Genomic DNA, 19,286 nt, shown 5'->3' with positions numbered 1-19,286 from the left:
AAATAGCTATTCTAATTCTATTCTTAATTTGTTTTTAAACTACCTTTCTAATCTTGTTGTATTCTATTTTCTTTTAATTTATTATACAGTTATATATATTAGAAAAAGACCTTTAACACTAGCTTGCTCCCTTCTTTTTTTCTATTCTATTTGTTTTTTTATTTTATTGATTATATTATTTAAAACCCCTTGGTACGTGTACTGCGTTTAAGCTAAACTGAGACTTGTCATGGCACTTGTATTCTGTTGTTGTTCTCTTGTTGTCCTCATTTGTAAGTCGCTTTGGATAAAAGCGTCTTCTAAATGATTAAATGTTAATGTAAATGAAACATTTCGACTAGAATAAAAAGGTTTTACATTCTAAAAACTAGGCCTACTTTTCTTTTCTAAAACTATATTTGTAACCTATTGATCTGAAGAATAGGTACATCTGAGCTAAATAAATAAATACATGCATAACAGCCAGTTAAAATTTAGTTTACGTATACATCCTGCATTTAATCTACTGACAAGGCAATGATGGTACTCTCTATCCATTCCTCCCTCCCTCCCTCTCTGTATCTGTCTCTCATGGGGGCTTTGACATGGTCTAATGTTCTTTGCTTCAAGGGCCATTTCATTCCGTCCTGTGAGGAATCGATCTGTGCTCTAATGGTGTGAGAGATCAGTGGAGATAATCCTCTGTAAGTGGATGATCAGTGCTGTCATTCGCTCATTAGCAGGTGTACAGTGGGAAATCTGACCTCTTTTTTATCTGAGCAAGAAGAGGAGGGAGATGCTGGGGTTTCCAGGTCCTTCCTAAATGCAGGACTCACTACCAAAATTAACAGCTTCCAAAGTTATTACAAGATTAATAATATTTCATCTGCTATTCGGTGAAACTTGTTCAGGTTCGGAAACACTTTTTTTTTAACAAAAATGCATTGAAATACATTACTTTATCTGTAACTGTATTATATATTTTTAAATATTAAATGTCAAGTATTTCTATTAAATTATTTAAACAGCAATTGGTAGAATACATACATTTTCATGCATTATGATGTATAAATATATATTATTTTGTTTACAATAACTTTATGAAGTAAAACAAATTATAGTGTTTAATAAATATTTAATTATTTAATTATAATTAAACTAATTTTTAAATAGTTTCAGTAATTTACAATTATTGAAACAGCATGAATACTTTCAAGAATATTATTATTATTATTGAATAATGCTTAACAGATCGTTATTTACATACTGTATTACAAATAGGCCCAGTAAGAAATGTTATGATTTCATATATATTTTTTGTATGAACACGTTGGAACTATACATTTTTCTAAAGGTATATTAATGAAGAATAGGCCTATTATAAAGGATTACGTTATGAAAATTATAAATATTATAAAATATTACATTATGGTTCAACTGGGCTAAAGGCGTCCAGTGGTAAAAGGTGCCTTTGATATTATTTTCATCTAAAACACTAGATGGCACAAAAACGTGGCTAAGCACTTTCCAAAACATTCGGTTTTCAAGATGCACGTGTGTATTTATTTGTCTGATCGTTTACGCGATCGCGCGCAGCAGCGCAAAGTTGACTTTGTTATTATACTTCATCTAATATTTTATGTTTTTTAAAATGTTGTAAAATTAATGCATATATTTTGAAACAAATGTCTTCTTTATGATTTTCAGTTTTGTTTAAGATAATTAAAGCAACAGTTGTTAAAAAACGAAAGAATGTGTAAAAGTATAGTATTTGGGGTAAAAAGCACCCCTGCTATTGAGGCTAAAGGCGCGCAGTAATTAACATGATTATTAATAAATGGCTGACTTTTCCATTTGTTGACATGACATGGTTAGATTAAGATGGTAAATGTCATATATTATGTTGGGTGTCAGCATTAGAGATAATCACCATGTTTAGAATGAAACAATCATATTTAAAAACATGATATTAATCATATCAGATAATAAAATATCATTTTTGTTACTACTGTAAATATAAAGGCCTACTCTATTATCAGATCTCCTTCAATACTTTCAGAATCTTTACTTATTAAAATAATTTTGTTTCTGTTTTCTAAAATATATATTTTTATTATTAAACATTTTAATGACCGTATATCTGGAAAAAAAATCTTTTATTTTTCAAAATAAGCAGAAAATAGTACTAACTTTGCTAAAGTGATTGTTTTAAACAAATAATTTAAACTTACACCTTTATTATTATTTTAGCTGTAGTATTTTTATCAATACCGTGTGCCTTTTACCCCGTGTGTGAGGCCCATCATGCCACCAAGATTTTTTTTAAACAAAATAAACAAGTTGAAAGATTTATTTTCACACAAACTCTGTTGCTCAATTAATGTCCAATACAACGTATATATTTTTTTCTGCAATTATACAATTTATGCGTAGTGAATATCACAATTTTTCTTAAGGTGGGCCTTAAGCCCCGTTGTAATAAACGTTGCAATATTATAAATTAAAGTTATTATACAATAGAATATATATATACACACACAATCCTAAATGTTAAGAGTTTTTTTTTTTTTTTTTTTTTTACTTTTTCCTGTCATTAGTATTGTGAAATAAAAACACACGGGGCATTACTGTTTAAAAACAGCAGAGTAGACGTGTTCCTGGAAAAAGGAGATCGATCCAGGGAAATGAGACAGAAAGTGGGCTGTACCGTGTTCTACGTAACAGACAGGGGAAGATCTCCAGTTCAGTCCCAACATTTCCTCACTTTACCCAAAGCCGAGCACAACATCCCACCAGTGACTGCGCGGTGCCAGGACGCGCGCGCACACACACGCACACACACTCACTCACACACGCACACACTGTGAGTCTGCGAACTGCATGTGCACGAGCTGCGGATTTCCTCCATAATGTTAGGCGCAGTGAAAATGGAAGGACACGAAACTCCAGACTGGAGCAGCTACTACAATGATGCACAAGAGGTGAGAGACGACTATTACTTTCATTCTGAGCTTCTGGAATAGCCAGATTGTTTGTTGCTGCATACACGTGAATAATTTGGCAACCGATTGAAACCGAGGCGCAAGCAACTTTTAAAAAGACTACAAAATAAATGTAAATATATATTCCACTGAGTTGTGATCTGAAGCTTAGAAAAAAATCAACCCACTTGGTGGCAGTAGTGATGCCATAGCAAGTGGGTCACAATAGTCTGATATTAGAAGAGTTTAGCAAATAAAATTGTCTATCGAATTAATATAAACGATTTAAAATTACTAGCTGACAAAACTATTTTTTTATCAAATTTATTATCGATTATGTATATATTACACATATTTACAAGATAGCCTACGTTTTATTAGACCAAATTTGCTTTATTAAGTTACATTCTATAAATCAGTCTATATTTTTACCATAAAATAAAACACGTCACGCGCAACAGCAATTGAACATGTAATATTTCGTTTTTTTAAGAGCAAAGTAAAAACATTACCACATGTAAATTTAAAATTAAACTGTTCTCAAAAATTGCTAATATTTTTTATGTTCTAATACAAATATATTAGAGTACTAAATGCCACGATTTCTTTATTTCAGGTCTATTCTCCCATGACGAACAGCAGCATGAACGCTGGGCTGAGCTCCATGAATAACATGAACAGTTACATGGGCATGTCCACCAGTGGGAATATGACTTCCAGTTGTTTCAACATGTCCTACGCAAACCCAGCGCTGAGTGCGGGACTGAGCCCGGGCACCATGGCTGGGATGCCCCCGGGTGCCACCGGCGCCATGAACGGGATGAGCAGCGGCGTGGCGACCATGGGCACCGCGCTCAGCCCGTCTAACCTGAATGCCATGACGGCTCAGCACAGCTCCATGAACGCGCTGAACCCGTACTCCAGCATGAGCCCCACCATGAGCTCCATGACATACGCGCAGCCCAACCTAAACCGGGCCAGAGACAACAAGACTTTCAGGAGAAGTTACCCGCACGCCAAGCCGCCCTACTCCTACATCTCCCTCATCACAATGGCCATCCAGCAGGCTCCCAGCAAAATGCTTACCTTAAGTGAGATTTACCAGTGGATAATGGACCTGTTCCCCTACTACCGTCAGAACCAGCAGAGATGGCAGAACTCCATCAGGCACTCGTTGTCTTTCAACGACTGCTTCGTCAAAGTGTCCCGGTCGCCCGACAAGCCGGGAAAGGGCTCCTACTGGGCTCTGCACCCCGATTCTGGGAATATGTTTGAGAATGGCTGTTACCTGCGAAGACAGAAGCGCTTTAAATGCGAAAAAAAGTTGACGGACGGAAAAAGGTCAGATGGAAAGCGAGAGCAGTCGAGCGGCTCGGGCTCGCCGGCCAGCGACAGCACCAGCAGCAAACCTGGCCACATGGACTCGAGCTCCATAACCTCCTCGAACCAGTCGTCCAGTCCTCCCAGTTTGGACCACAGGAGCTCTAGCACCTCCGGCTCTGAGCTGAAGAGCACCGGCCCACAGGTGCACCCCGTGTCCACATCCCTGTCCTCGCTGCACTCAATGGCCCACGAACCCCAGCTGCACCTCAAAGGAGACCCCCATTACTCCTTCAATCACCCGTTTTCCATCAATAATTTAATGTCCTCTTCAGAGCAACAGCATAAACTGGAATTGAAAGCGTACGAACAAGCGTTGCAATATTCCTCCTATGGCTCAGGCATGTCTTCCAGTTTGCCCATGGCCGGGAGAGCCAGCATGGACCCTTCGGCTTTAGAGGCCTCTTACTACCAAGGTGTGTATTCCAGGCCTGTTCTTAATACATCTTAGTCAGTTGGCGACGAGGGGGGAAAAAACAAACAAACAAAAAAAAAAAAAAAAAAAAAAAAAAAACTTTATTTTATTTTTTGCATGCACTTGGTGCAAAAGAACTGTTACTTTAAAATATAACAAAATGTGTATGTGTATAATAAAATATTGTAAAGTGTTACCAATGATTGTATATCCCAGTTATAAATCATTGCTAGTGTATTTAAATCATTTTGAGCTTGTAAAATACTTGTTGTGATCCCCAAACCATGTAGGTCCCCTTCGTGTTACAACGTGCACGAATGAAGGTCAACTTTGGTCTTATTGCTGGTATAAAAGCGATGGCCCTGTCTGTTGCAGATGTATTTGTATGTTGTCATTTTACTCATTATTTTTGGGGGTTTACTTACCTCATTTTGACAAACAAACAAACAAACAAAAAAAAAAACTTCCCAATCTTGTATTGAAATAAATTAATCCAAGGTGGAAATGCATTGTGAATAAAATATGGATTTCTTAATCAAGCAAAACGTTTGTGACATTTGTATACAAAGAGGTGAAATTAAGGCGCTTGTATGCATGCATCTTTCGTGAAAGTACATTCGCAATTGATAAAAAAAAAACGGATAATTTAACAAGAATATCTGATTTCCTTTATTTCGATTCGTTTTTTTTTATTATAATTATTTTATTTATTATTTAGCATCTGTATTGTTTTGTGTCTAAGTTATTAAAAGCAATGCATGCTTAATTTAAAATAAATATAGAAATAGATGCTACTTTAATCAAATTGCATTCTTCTAAAGATGTTCTGCTCTCTGCGCCAGCTTTTGGCTGAGCCCGTCTGGTTTTGACTTGCTGTTGGTAAAAGACCAAGAGAAAATCCAAGTCTAACACACGCGCAGCCTCAAAGACTCGCTTCATAAAAGATCCGATCTCGTTTTAAATGGGATTTTAAACAATATCATAGAGAGGCCAAATCATCTTTTTGTGGAGCGTAACCTACATGATGGGCACGTGAACCTGAACAGATTTGACTTTGATCATGGTATTTTGTATACACGCATTTTGGCTGAGTAGCCGTGAAATTCATTTAATTATCTTGTAATTCCCCCCCGATGCGTAAATAAAATGGATAATTGACTTCAGGCTTGAGAAATCTCGATATGCGCAGCCTGTAAAATAAGGTTAAACAGCTGATATTTGTGCTTTTTCTTTTTAATTCGATTTAAAATTAAAGAAAACATTTTTTTCACCCTAAAGTAGGGTCGATTTATCTGATATTAAAGTTGAGCTCGCGACAGAAACATTTAGCCTAGTGGAGATGGAAAAGTTAACAATAATTGCAATAATCAACACAGGATTTTGTTTTATTATAATAAAAACTTATAATTTTAGAAAACCAAAATATACTTTTTGGGGGTAACGATCCAATATTGCAAGGATTAAAATCATACGTTTAACTGCATTTTTAAATGATCTAAATTACATTTTCTCCTTCTCACGTTATGTACATTATAAAACAGATTGTTTTACATTTTATATTTACTTAATGTCTAAATATCTAACAGAAATGCCTGCTTACGCATAACAAATAAATATTGTGAGGTTTATGGGATTGATTCAATAATAATACAAATCAAACTATAAATAAAATACAAATTAAAAATATTATACCATTAATCCTTATCATTTTAGTTAGCTCGTTATTCTCTTTAATGCACATATTTGAAAATAACTAAATTTCAGAGGCCATAAACCACATTGTTGTATTGCTACTTTAGGTGTGATTTGATCATGTATTTCTGGTTTTCACATAGCCTAATCAAATGCTTTATCGGAAACATTGTTTTCTTTAAATCATTTCCAAATTATATGCGTCTCTGAAAATCCAAGAGCAAACCAACAGTTTACAAGGGCAGTGGAGAAACATTTAACACATTTTAGGGAAAACTCTATACGAGTGCATTGAAATGAATAACAAACCGCTCGTTTATTTGCCATATAGTAATCGTATCATTTACATACTGGCATGTCTAATTTAGATATGCAGCCGTTTGCATGGGAATTTTATTGTTTGTAATTGACGCAGTGATTGTACAGGGCAACATTTGACGGTTTTATTTCTATATAACGCTTTTCGACATTTATGTTGCATTGCACAATTAGTTAAACGAGCCTGGCTTAACATATGCGATCAGCAGGCAGCGTTCAAACTTATGTGGCATTTCTCGTTCCCCCGTCAAAAGCTCTGGCGCTTTCTTCAGCCTTATGGAGCAAAATTTCGACAACAATAAGCACGGCCCTTTAATTCAAAGCGCCCATCAGCGGGTCTACCAGAAGACCTTTCTTCTCCCTCTTTTCATTCTGAGTTTGGAAAAGCACTACAGGGCCAAGGCGCTCCTAATACCTTCTGATGGGGATTGAATTAATTATCTCCAATAACACAATTGTGCTTGGCCAACGAAAAGAGCAAAGCAATACCCCTTCAGAATCACAGACACGAAAGAAAGGGCCTTTCAAAGGACGAGAGAGAAGAGGGATAGATCTCTATCCGACATCAGCTTTAGAAGCAGCTGCTTTTCCATCAAAAATGATATGGGAGAAGTTTATTAGAGCTTTGTGCCCCTCTAATATGCATCGAGCATGTCAGGTTGGTGGTCTCGCACTCCCCTCGCGCTGTTCCGTGTTTTGTGTCTTCATTATTCTACAGCAGGGGCTTTTGGATAGAAACGGCCAGTTGCTTTCGTTGGAGTTTCACTGAATAGTGGATTTTTTTTATTTTTATGTTATATAATTTATTATTAAACGAATATAAGAAAAGTGCATTTGAAAGAATGCAATATTTCTAATAATTAACGCTAAAAGTCTTATTTTACACTCTTAAAAATAAAGGTTATTAAAATATATATTTTTATTTATTTATAATAAAGTAAATTTAAAAGATTAGCAAATACGCTTAAATATGCTATTATGAAATTCTGGTACTCTGGTTTAAATTAATATTTACCTTATATTTAAAATGTATGATGAGAGGTTTTATTCAATTTAATTTATAAGGCTATCCATGTCAACAATGCGCAGTTTTAACATTCTAAACAACACAAATTTATCAGCTTGATCAGAACCTGGGAAAAAAACTAAAACGTCCCATAGAAAATGTGCACTATATTTGTATAAATAAACATCTACTATGAGAAGGACAGAAGCAGACAGAGAAAAAGAGAGAGCTTGAAATATTTGGTGTCGTTATAGCAACCGGATCAGTGGCGCTTTTCTCTAAGGGTCATTCAATATGTGCAGCCGAAACACGGTTTTAATTAAAGCGTATAAAAGTTTTTTTGTAAGTCGATGAACACGCACACTGAATTTGGGGGTGGTAATGGGGCATTTCTCTCCACATGCCCCAATAAACACAGCCTCCAGCCTCCACACTCGCTCGGAACATCCACATCTCAAACAAATCTCTTAAAACACGTACATCTCAAACAAAGCATTTAAGAACGCACATCTCAAAACAAAAGTTTCCGGCCCAAAAAAGTTGCACCATCAAAGGGCAAGTGTTTTTCATAGGGATGTGGTGGGACACCCAGGTTGAGCCATCTCCACGGTAACCTATAGGAGGAAAATCGACAAGACTGTCCTGGTGTCGGGCGTTTATTTGAGGGGAGGGACACTCAGCAGCACGTCTGGCCTAAACAGCCCTTTCTTTATTCACCGGTGCATCTAACATATTTCTGAGTACATAATCGATCAGGCTGAAGAAGAGCTCTGCTGAAGGACGGACATGGAAAGGCAACATTAAGCATGCTTATATAATTGTTTGGTGTATCTAATCATTGGTAAAGGTCGACAGAGCTCTTTGGCCCATTTTATGTTTGTAAATTATCAGCATGGAAAGCAGTTCCCATTAAACACTCGCAACACATTAATAAGAATTCAAAGAATCATCAACCCCCATTTTTAAGAACTGCCATTCCCACTTTTTTTTTTTTTTTTTATACAAAAAATGTTGGGAAATGATTTTTAAATTGTGTTTGCAACAAACAATACACATTTTAAAAACACATCGAATTTTTTTTTTATTAAAATTAAAGAATAATTGTAAATATTTCACCCAGCACAATATTTAGTATATGAAACTTGAATTAAAAAGATCATTATTTATTGGTTTGATTGAATAGTTGTGTTTAGAATATGATTATGTAGTTTTAAAATAAATTTTAATAAAACAAGATTTTGAAAAAAAGTGGAAAAAAATTAAGACTGGTTTTTCTCCTCAAAAAGACTTTTGTGCGAGTCATGTGAAAAAAACAAATAATTAACAATTATACAACTGTATTCTCTGTTGATGGACTGCGTTTTAGAATTTATTATTTTTAAGAATTTATCATTTATATATATATATAACAACACTAATTGATAAATCACAGAAACAATTTATTATTAAATAACATTTAAGAGTATATACCGAACAAGCATTCATGATCATAAATACTGATTGTGTCGACTGATACACTGAATATTGCTGTTATAACACAGTTTATTAATTTGGGAAAATGTAAAATATCTATAGTCCAGTTTGTCCATCCCCAAATCCCAGCTTTGTCCAGAAATAGCTGGCTTTCTATGAAAAATAAAGTCTCAGTACCTCACAAAGTAATCGTCCAATCAAATCTCCCTTGTTTAACCAGACTTAATGTCACACTGTAAGTAAAAATCGACTGTGAGGAGAGAAAGAATGAAAGAAAGAAAACCTTTGGAGTAGCTGATAAGAGTGTGGAGGTAAAGGGCTGGCAGCAGTAGTTTCATTGGTGACTGCAGAGAGAATGTGGTTAAACATTTACGATGGCATTTCTGAGCCTGGGCTGGAATGAGAACAGGGCTGAGAGAAAGAACGCCACTTCCAGCCTGTGTTTGCCCAGGCCAGGCTTCGGCTGTTTGCTCAGAGTTAAACGCTGCAGCCTGGTCACCAGATGTGGCCGTCTGCTCGGGTCGCCCGACGGCCAGTCAGTCAGATGACTTTCCGGACGCTGCCAGTGCCCACTTTCTTCCGTAACACCTCCACCAGCCGCTCCAACCTGAGAATGGAAAGACAGAGAGAGGGAAGGCAGAAATAAGTGATTGTGTAAATGAAAGTAGAGCAAGACAAACGCAGGCCAGCTCTTAGCTGTTCTCTCCTCACACAAGGGCGCTCTTGGAGGAACGGAAAGATGCAGAGAGTGGATGTAGACAGTTCTTAAAGTGGGTGAGACATCCATGCTGGTGTCAATGCCCAAATCCTCCAAATATCCGCCTGCCTTTACTCCGGCAAACAGAAGCCTGTGTGGTGTCATGTGATTGGTCGGGGTGAGTAAACCTGTGCTTATGAGGGCAATGATCCCACAGACTCTGTGGAAATGGAGGGAGATCTAGACGGGTGAAGGGATTCTTCAGGAGCAAATGGATAATGAGGAATGAAAACAGACCTGCTTCTCTCCATCCAAACAAATGCTGCTTCCGCTCCAAAAAAATACACTCTTCAGAAACTTTGACATTAGTTCAAATTATATTATACTACGCAATAAAAATAAATAAATAAATATGACAACATATATTAAATCAGGACTCTTAATTTATAGAACTAAAAACGAGACTCCTTAAAGTGACATTATTTATTATTTATCGATTTCCATCAATAAAACTGACCAAATAAAAATGCATTTTATCTAATGTTTAAATCTCAAATTTGTTCAGGTTATAATCTCATAATTAAAGATGACAGACAAATAAATTAATAAATAAACTATGAAAAGAAAATTGTATGCATAAATTACAGTCATTTATTTTAGAGGCATAAAATAAATTACAAGATTTTTACACTTTATGAAGAAAACATTCAGTACTTTTACATTTTTTTTAGCCATAACTACAATGCTAGGTTGGCACGATTGCTTATAAGATCCAAATCTCTATAAAACTCAGAATCAGTCTTTCAGTACATAATGCAGTGGTCTGAAAATCAGACTTGAAAGTTAAGTATTTAATTAAACATTTAATAAAGGTATGCATAACAAATGTACAAGGTTGTAGAGACCTCAGGATTGTTAAATCCAAGCTTTTTCAAATAAAAAGAGCCGATAACATTAAGTTGAAACGGTTTTACAACAACAAAGCAAGGCCAGCTCAAACCGTGCTTAGCATAGTCAGTGCTCATATTGTCTACTGAGGTTTCTCAGTCTTATCAAGTGAGCATATGGGAGTGGTCTGACCCAAGCCTTGCTCCCGCCGAAGTCTCCACCTGTTCCCGTACAGGGAGATTGAAGAGCAGCCGCAGGACCATATGTATTTCTCAGAGGCGCTCTGTGGCCGAGAGAAATGCGTCACTTTGGAGCGAAAGGGGGGAAGATGAGGGGGAGGGGATGGTTCAAAACAGCAGACTAATATTTATAAAAGGTCACTGTTGCTAAATGAACAGGTCACTCACATGAGCATATACATATACAAGCAAACAGCCTTCATATCACACAAGCAATCCACTTCCACCCAAAACACACAAACATGCAGACAGACACCACAAGACTGTCTCTCCTCCATAAACATGCACGGAAACACCTTTCCTCCTTGTGTGCAAATTTTTAGCGTTTTAAATATATTCATTAGCCTCCCTGTCATGTTTGCACAATTAACAGGTCTGCCTTTCCGTGGCAGGATCTCCAAGGTGTGCCTGCGGGCTGGGGAGGATTTGGTGAACACTGTTTGCAGAGAGTGGCCGTAAACCCAAACATACACGCGAGGGAAGAGCCGGCAAAAGCGCAAATCCCGATTAAGAATTCACCGAGTCGCAAAACCAACAATTCCAGCTCAAATAACACAGAGTAAACAGCAGCCGTGCATAAATTCTAAACAACAGCACGTTTTATGTATGGCACGACAACATATCCATGTTTCAATGCAAAAGAAGATCCTGTTTGTAATCTATAATTATGCCACGACAATGCCTAACAAAAATGCTTGCATGAAATGCTATAAGATCATACTGATAACTCAGGCAGCTGTAGCAGGGTTTTTAGCAATGCACGAGATGCAGAACTGCAGAATGATACGACCGGTGTTATTTTAGTACCAGTGTTTTCATTTTTATTAATATTCTGAATTAGTTTTTTTTGTTTAAAATATATATATATATATATATATAATTTCATATATATGTCTATATAGTTTGTATGAACGGCTATTTTGTTTATGGTTTTAGTTATTTTTAATACATCAAGTTAAAATACATGAAAAATAAGAAATGCTGCCTCTGCAGCTTCCTGAAATAAAATGTTTTTATTTTCTTTTATATATTACATAAAATAGTTTTTTATAATTGTATTTTGTTTTCTTCCATTTTTTTGTTTATTAGTCTTTTTAATATATTTTGGATTCATTTTATTTCAGTTATTTTACTACATCAAATTAAACGACATGAAAATTATAAATGTTCCATCAGCAACTAGCTGAAATAAAATAAGTGCATTAATAATAAAAACAATGGATTTAGATTTAGTTAACATCCCTAATAACCCCAGATGGGACGTACCAACCGCAGCCCATTTGTGGGCCATCAGGCCAATGAAAAGGTCCTTTGTGCGCTTCTCATGGCCAAATTTGATTCAGCAGGTCATTAGACATTCAGCTCAGCTCCTCCGTCAATGGGCCTGGAAGAACGGCACTCAGGTGCCACATTCTGGGCCGGCGCTGGGCTTCCTCCTCCCCGCTTTGCCCCGCTGTAGGAGCCTGGAGGCCGATCGCATCACCCTGCATTCTTCTCACAGTCATGCGACGAGGCCCACGTCAGAGTGGCTTCCCACAGGCCGCCTGGAGCCCGGAGAGTGCAGGACATCCATCTGAATGTCAGCTAGTGGTCAGGTGCGACCGCCGCGGTTACCCTTCCGCTTACTGCGGACGATCCCAGTCATACACTCACGCAGAAGCTGACACTCATGTTATCCTTCACTCTATGATACAAAATAGCCGTCACCTCGACCATAACCATCACTACATAAGGGCTCGCTGCAAGAAAAACTTGTTGTTTTAAATTCTGTCACATTTACTCACCCCACAAACTCTAATTAGATTTTTTTAATTGAACACAAAAAGATGATTTTTTAAAATAATCTTAATAATTCTAATTATTTTCCATACAACAGCTCATACATTCTGTGCATATAAAACTGTGCATAAATTGTAGCTTTAGGGGTAGAACAGCTCATCACTGAGTTAGCACCATCGAATAAAAGGTTTATATACACTTCAAAAATTCATAGCAGTATCTTAAGGGCACATATTCTTGCAAGTAACAAATACCATATGCACCTTTTAGGGGTAGATAAGGTGCAAAGTTGTCACTTTTACTGGTTACTGTCCCAGTGATAAGATGCTGTGTAGATAACTAAAATAACTGAGACTGAAACTGAAATAAAAATGCATTACTACAACTATTTCAACATATATTCAACAATGAAAATCAGCACGGTCCAACATTCTTCTAAACATCATCTTTTCTGTTCCACAGAACAAAGAACGTCATGAGGATGAATAAATGATGCTCATTTTTGGGTGAACTATTCCTTCAAGAAGTGATTTGGTGCAAATTCAGAGCCTCGAGCAATAAATAACTTGCTGATTCTCAGAATACAGGGAACTTGTTAGCTTCCAGTAATACTACACAGAGACTCAGACAGTAGTGACTCAGACTACTGAACCTTGGACTGTGGACGCCGCTTGGTCAGACCAGTGTACACAACAAGCTGCTCTGATACACACTTGCTGTCTAGGTGAGGACAGCAGCACTGGTCAAAGCAAAGTGCATTGTGGGATATGGAGTTTCATGTCATGCAGCAGAGGCTGTGTGATCTTACCCTTCAGAGCGGCGTGTGTAAACAGTGCACTAAAGTTCTGTCATTGTGAGGGGGGTTCTCTCTGTGTTTTGAGCACCCCCTCAGCTCAGCATCTCCACCCCCTTTGGTTAATTCATCATGTAAATAGATCAGCAGGCCGGCCTGTGTTTGCTTTGCGTGGGGAACCCCCCATGTGAGCGAGACAAGAGGGAGAGGGAGGGAATATCTACCATGCGACCAGTTTTTATACATATTCAGAACACATCAAGAGGACAGGTTTAGAGAGACTTAGAGAACATGCTTTAAAAACATCCAACAAGTGCAGGAATTTCTCCAGACAGGCTTCTTTAATGGAACACAAAAGTGAAGAATGTTCATGCTCTTTTCAATGCAATAAAAGTGAATAAGGATTGACACTGTCGACCTCAAAACATGACCAAAAAGCATCATATAAGGAGTCTAAAAGAGTCATGTGGATTTAGTATAAGAGCATAAGAGACTTCCTTTAATTTTTAAAAAAAAAATCAATTCCAAACTTTTTTAACAATAGTACATACTATGTAATATGTGTTCCTGTAGCTCAATTGGTAGAGCATTGCGTTATCAAGCGCAATGTTGGGGATTTGATTCCCCGGGAACACATGATAGGTAAAAATTGATAGCCTGAATGCACTGTAAGTCGCTTAGGATAAAAGCTTCTGCTAAATGCATAAATGTAAATTTTAACTAAAAAGTTTTTTCTAATTTGCATCTTTACAGCATCTATCCTCATTCATTGTCACAGAATGGAAAAGAGCAGCACGAACATTCTGTATAACATCTTTTTTTTCTGTTTCACAGAAGAAAGTAAGCCATACAAGTTTGGAACTTAAGAAGGGTAAATGAGTAAATGGGCTAAATCTATAATCAAAATAATTTTATATATAAATACAAACACATCATTTCTTTGAAAGCATTGGTAATGATAAATATATCTTCAAAAACATTTTTTTTTAAAAATCCTAATCACTCCAAATTTTGGACTGGTAGACAGATAGTTTAACATGGTTTTGGTATGTAAAAATTTCCCCAGCTTAAACCAGAGAGTGAATGTCTGTACTCACCTCTGCACTTTCTCATTGGCCTCCCTCTCTCTCTCCTGGGTCAGACACAGCTGGTTCTGAGCGCTCTGAAATTCTGCCGTCAGATGCTGCAGACGGTGCAGCAGGGGCTGAATCTGGCTCTGGCTCTGGTTTGAGGTGGCAGGACTGTCCAGACTGGTCTCATCAGCCTGATGCTGTAGCACACTGGAAACACAGTTTTGATACAGAAGTGTAATTAGTGATAGAGTCAGTCATGAATTGGCGATGTTCACTTGGCTGCTTGAAAGAAGTGTTACCACACTTTATGTCAGTATTAAAAAAAAACAGGGCACAGATTATGCATTGGCCAAATTTTACATTTAAAACACAACATATCATAATATAAACACCATATACGCTTACATTTTACTAACAAAACTTACATTCTAAAACTGCAATGTTAACTGCAATTGCTTTGAGTTTTGGTGCTATATCTACCTGATTTAACCCACTAAAATGAGTTTTGTTGGTAGAAATGAATGTATTTCGTTTAATTCAGCAATATAAACTAATTTTTTAACTTGACCAGGTCATGTTTTCAGTGTATTCTGATGAATGCAGTAGGCAACATAGATTATATGATTGTTTATGAATGAAAAAAATATTAACTAAAATTAACTGAACTGAATTTGTAAGTTTGTTAATTTCCAAGTAATACCAATTTTAATATGCATATAAAACCTACAAAACTACGTATCTTTGTGATTCATCGCACACTTCAATAGATCCTTAGGAAAGACAATCATCAAAATTACAAGAACAGTATAACGGCTGACTTAACGGCGCAGCATCAGGCTCATGTTTCATAAACCAGGAGGAGAAATGCCAATGGTCAAATTTCTTACACAAACATGAAACTTGACCCAGACACAGAGAGAGCATGCTTGCAGTTTACCTGAAGGTGGGGAATCATAACTCTATATCAACAGACACATCTAATATTCAAACGGAATGTCAGTACAAGAAACAATATCTGGGGCTAATAATTTCCCAGAATGTCAGCAGAATACATTAGCGCTCTCACTGCGCTGCATCTAACTCGAGGTGAAATTCAGAGGTGTTTTTCAACAAGGCATAAGATAATGAGGGTCAAGACAAAACCGGAAGGGTAGGGGCGATAATAAGAGATACATATCAAATTAACCAACAAACATGAGCAGAACTGTACAGTCACCACCAAAAGCTCCTATGAATTAATTGTAATAAACTGAAATGCCGATAACGGTCACAAAAAAACAAACAAAAGAAAACCAAATCAACTTCTTGAGAAAACAGACGTTCCATGGATTAAACATTTCTAATGAAAACATGATGCTGCTTTTGTGCGCAAATCAAAGCCACCAAAATGCTAAAGTGTTGCCAAGGCATTCCTGTATTTGACATGGCATTTACAGTTCAGGTGACTGCACTCATAAAATGCCCATGCCAATGTGCAAAGATGATTGTGTGCTTTCAGAGCTGCATGCAGCAGTCAAATAATTGCCATTGTGATGAATAAAAAATGCTAACAGATAACTTTCTCCATGTTATTTTGAATGTGAGAGCAGGTGCAGCTGTTTGTAACTTGAAGTTGCGGCTTACGTTGTCATTCACTTCCAGCTGATTGGCTGTTACCCTTTAAATTGTACATCAGCTGGAAAAACATTTAGAAAGTGATTCCAATGATTTTGTTCTTTTGTGCAATTATCGTTCCTCTATGCAATTATCTGCTATTATTTTAAAGGGGTCATATGATGCTGCTAAAAAGAACAATATTTTGTGTATTTGGTGTAATGAAATGTGTTTATGCGGTTTAAGATAAAAACACATTATTTTCCACATACTGTACATTATTGTTTCTCATCTACACCCTGCATTTCTGAAACGTGTTGATTTTTACAAAGCTCATCGTTCTGAAAAGCGAGGTGTGGTCTGATAGACCCACTATCCAGTTCGTTGTGATTGGCTGAATACTTCAAGCGTATGACTGAAATGTTATGCCCCTTACCATATTGTGAAGTCGTCTCCTGGAGCGCAGAGACCAAAATATTAAAACCCATTATAAATGAGGCATTTGTAGCATGCATTGGGGACATAATTAGTGATTATAATGACTTATACTGTCTCTTTATGTGTTGCGTTGCATCGTGCAGTGTAAACCTAAAACCATGTCTGCATTTGTGATCGGAGAAACAACAAACAACAAGCGCTACTCTACACTCTACACTGTTTTCTTTCTTTGCGTAAACATTTGAGCGTTCTTATGCAAATCCTCCTACATCGTGATGCAGACATGTGGGGGCGTGTTTAAAAAAGGCGTTTTAGGGGGGCGTGGACGAGTCTTAACTTTTATAAAGAATATCTCTTTGGGTTTGACACTTTAGTTTTTGCAACTTTTAGCTTGTAACACTCCAAAGAGAAAGGAAAACTTGAAATCATATCATATGACTTTTAAATCGGAATTTAGAAAAGAAATTCTAAAAATAAAAGTATCTTTATCGTTACAGTTTTTCATCCTTAGTCTAAACGGCTTTAAGTTACACATTTTGAGAGTTTCATTAGCTTCCAATTATTTTACCTGTACAAAAACAGTCCACAGAAATGGCTTTCTCTTTCTTGCACAATAAGGCGAATAGACTTTCTTGGTTGCTATGTGGTTACATACTCTACGACTAATAGATTACATCACCCGTTTTATTGTTTGTCAAATGAAAAGTAATTTTGTCTCCCCTTAACTAGCCCCATTAATATTACATGCTTAAAGGTGCTTAAAAAGCTGCCAACAAACTGCAGAGGACTAATATGCTTTAATATGACACGAAGAGCATGGAGATCAATATCTGGTCTAAATAATGATAACACCTGCTCCCCTTTTATTCAAGCAGAAACTAGATGAATGGCTGTAATAACACACAGGTATGCTGTGCTCACCTGCGACCACAGACGTACAGAAAACCACAGCTCTATTAAGTGGGTATTCATATTAACCACGGAAACAATGCATTTAGTACAATGCCACGATTAGCTGACAATACAAAACGTCTGTCTGGTTCGCATGCCTGCATGAGTCTATAGTGACAGAGACATCAAGATGGATAAGCAGCAGCTTTTGTCTTTAGTCTTTAGCCTTAAGGCCTTTAGCTGATGTACCTGTGTGTTGTTGCCCTAAAGTCATATTACACATTGAGTCTTACTAATTAGTTCCAGGAAGGTTTCCATGTCAGGATCTCCCTTTATTTTTTATTTTTTAAGGCAGGAGGTAATCAATTCTGATGCGATATTGATGGCCGAGAAAGTGATGTAAAGTTGTGTGCTTTGTTTAATTAAATGCAAACATATTGGGTACAAAGGTCCAATGACAGTGACAAACAAGGGCAGAGAAGCATTGCCACACTATGGATTATCTTATCTAAGTCCTCCCACCCCCTCTCAGTCACAACTGGTCTATCCTTGTCCCCACTTTATGAGGATGATTGTAGTAGGATACACAATGTCAGAGGAATGAAGATGCCAGTATGATGGAGCTCCATAAACAGGCATATAAACACAACCGGTCTAATACACAGTTCGCTACATAGAAGCTGTGACAGATGTGTGAAATTATATGTGAATATACCACACTTTTAAAAATAAAGGTTCTAAAAGGGTTTGAAGCAATGGCATACAAGAAACATTTTTGGTTCCACTAGGAACCTTTCAAGTGAACCATTTTTTAATTAGTGCAAAGAATATTTTAATAATCTTTTTCCCACTATAAAGAACCTTTGGTGCAATGGAAAGATTGGATGCATGTAAAAGGTTCTTCATGGAACACAGAAACATTTAAGAACTGATATGAGTGTACATATAAGAATGAAAATTTACTGGACAAAGCTATAGTCCATCCAAAATGTAGAAGAATTTATCTCTTCAGAAAATATTTAGAGAAATGTAGCATTACATCACTTGCTCACCAATGGATGCTCTGCAGTGAATGGCTGCCGTCTGAATGAGAGTCCAAAGAGAAGATAAAAACATCACAATAATCCACACAACTCCAGTCCATCAATTAATGTTTTGTGAAGTAAAAGGCTGCATGTTTTTAAGAAACAAATCCATAATTAAGGCATTTTAACTTTAAAATGCATAAGAATGATTCTTGAAGCGAAAAAGTCCATCCCCTGTTGTCCTCTCACATCAAAATCCACTGACATATTTGGTCTAAGGACTCATTTTTCTGGTAAAAGGTACTTGATCTGTTTACATTTCTTTCCTTATTCAGACGAGATTACTTTTCCACTGGAGAAAGCGATATTAGAGGACTCATATTTTATCCAGAAGTTAAAAGACCTAATATTGCATTTATTTACTACAAACTTATAGCTTTTCACTTCTCAAAATATTAATTGATGGATTGTTGTTGTATGGATTACTTGTGGATAATTGTAATGCTTTATCCTTTGTTTGGACTTTCATTCTGACGGCACCCATTCACTGCAGAGGATCCATTGGTGAGCAAATGACGTAATGATACATTTCTCCAAATCTTTTCTGATAAAGAAACAAACTCTTC

At 36.7% G+C, this 19,286-nt stretch overlaps 2 protein-coding genes across 5 annotated transcripts in view; one reads left to right on the top strand and one right to left on the bottom strand.

Annotated features, from left to right (window-relative positions):
* Positions 1-2,661: 2,661 nt before the first annotated feature.
* foxa1 (forkhead box A1) lies at positions 2,662-5,300 on the top strand. Its single transcript, XM_052579753.1, has 2 exons — positions 2,662-2,960; positions 3,577-5,300. The coding sequence occupies exons 1-2, from the start codon at positions 2,889-2,891 to the stop codon at positions 4,789-4,791; spliced, it is 1,287 nt and encodes a 428-aa protein (XP_052435713.1). The 5' UTR covers positions 2,662-2,888; the 3' UTR covers positions 4,792-5,300.
* Positions 5,301-9,193: 3,893 nt separating this feature from the next.
* mipol1 (mirror-image polydactyly 1) overlaps positions 9,194-19,286 on the bottom strand; it is a 68,598-nt gene continuing 58,505 nt past the window's right edge. For all 4 annotated transcript variants that reach the window (XM_052581372.1, XM_052581371.1, XM_052581369.1 and 1 more), the window contains 2 exons: positions 14,738-14,920; positions 9,194-9,851 (listed from right to left, as the gene is read on the bottom strand). In XM_052581372.1, the coding sequence (XP_052437332.1) occupies positions 9,785-9,851; positions 14,738-14,920 (250 nt within the window). In that variant the 3' untranslated portion in view covers positions 9,194-9,784. The remainder of the gene's footprint in view (positions 9,852-14,737; positions 14,921-19,286) is intronic.

The sequence above is a fragment of the Carassius gibelio genome, chromosome B17, assembly GCF_023724105.1.
Source record: "Carassius gibelio isolate Cgi1373 ecotype wild population from Czech Republic chromosome B17, carGib1.2-hapl.c, whole genome shotgun sequence".
NCBI lineage: Eukaryota > Metazoa > Chordata > Actinopteri > Cypriniformes > Cyprinidae > Carassius > Carassius gibelio.
This window is presented reverse-complemented; position numbering and strand designations above follow the sequence as displayed.

Bases quoted from the DNA above. Each gene is read 5' to 3' on its own strand.
- foxa1 (XM_052579753.1), top strand. From the start codon at position 2,889: ATGTTAGGCGCAGTGAAAATGGAAGGACACGAAACTCCAGACTGGAGC. The intron at 2,961-3,576 runs GTGAGAGACGAC...TCTTTATTTCAG, and splicing joins ACTACAATGATGCACAAGAG to GTCTATTCTCCCATGACGAA.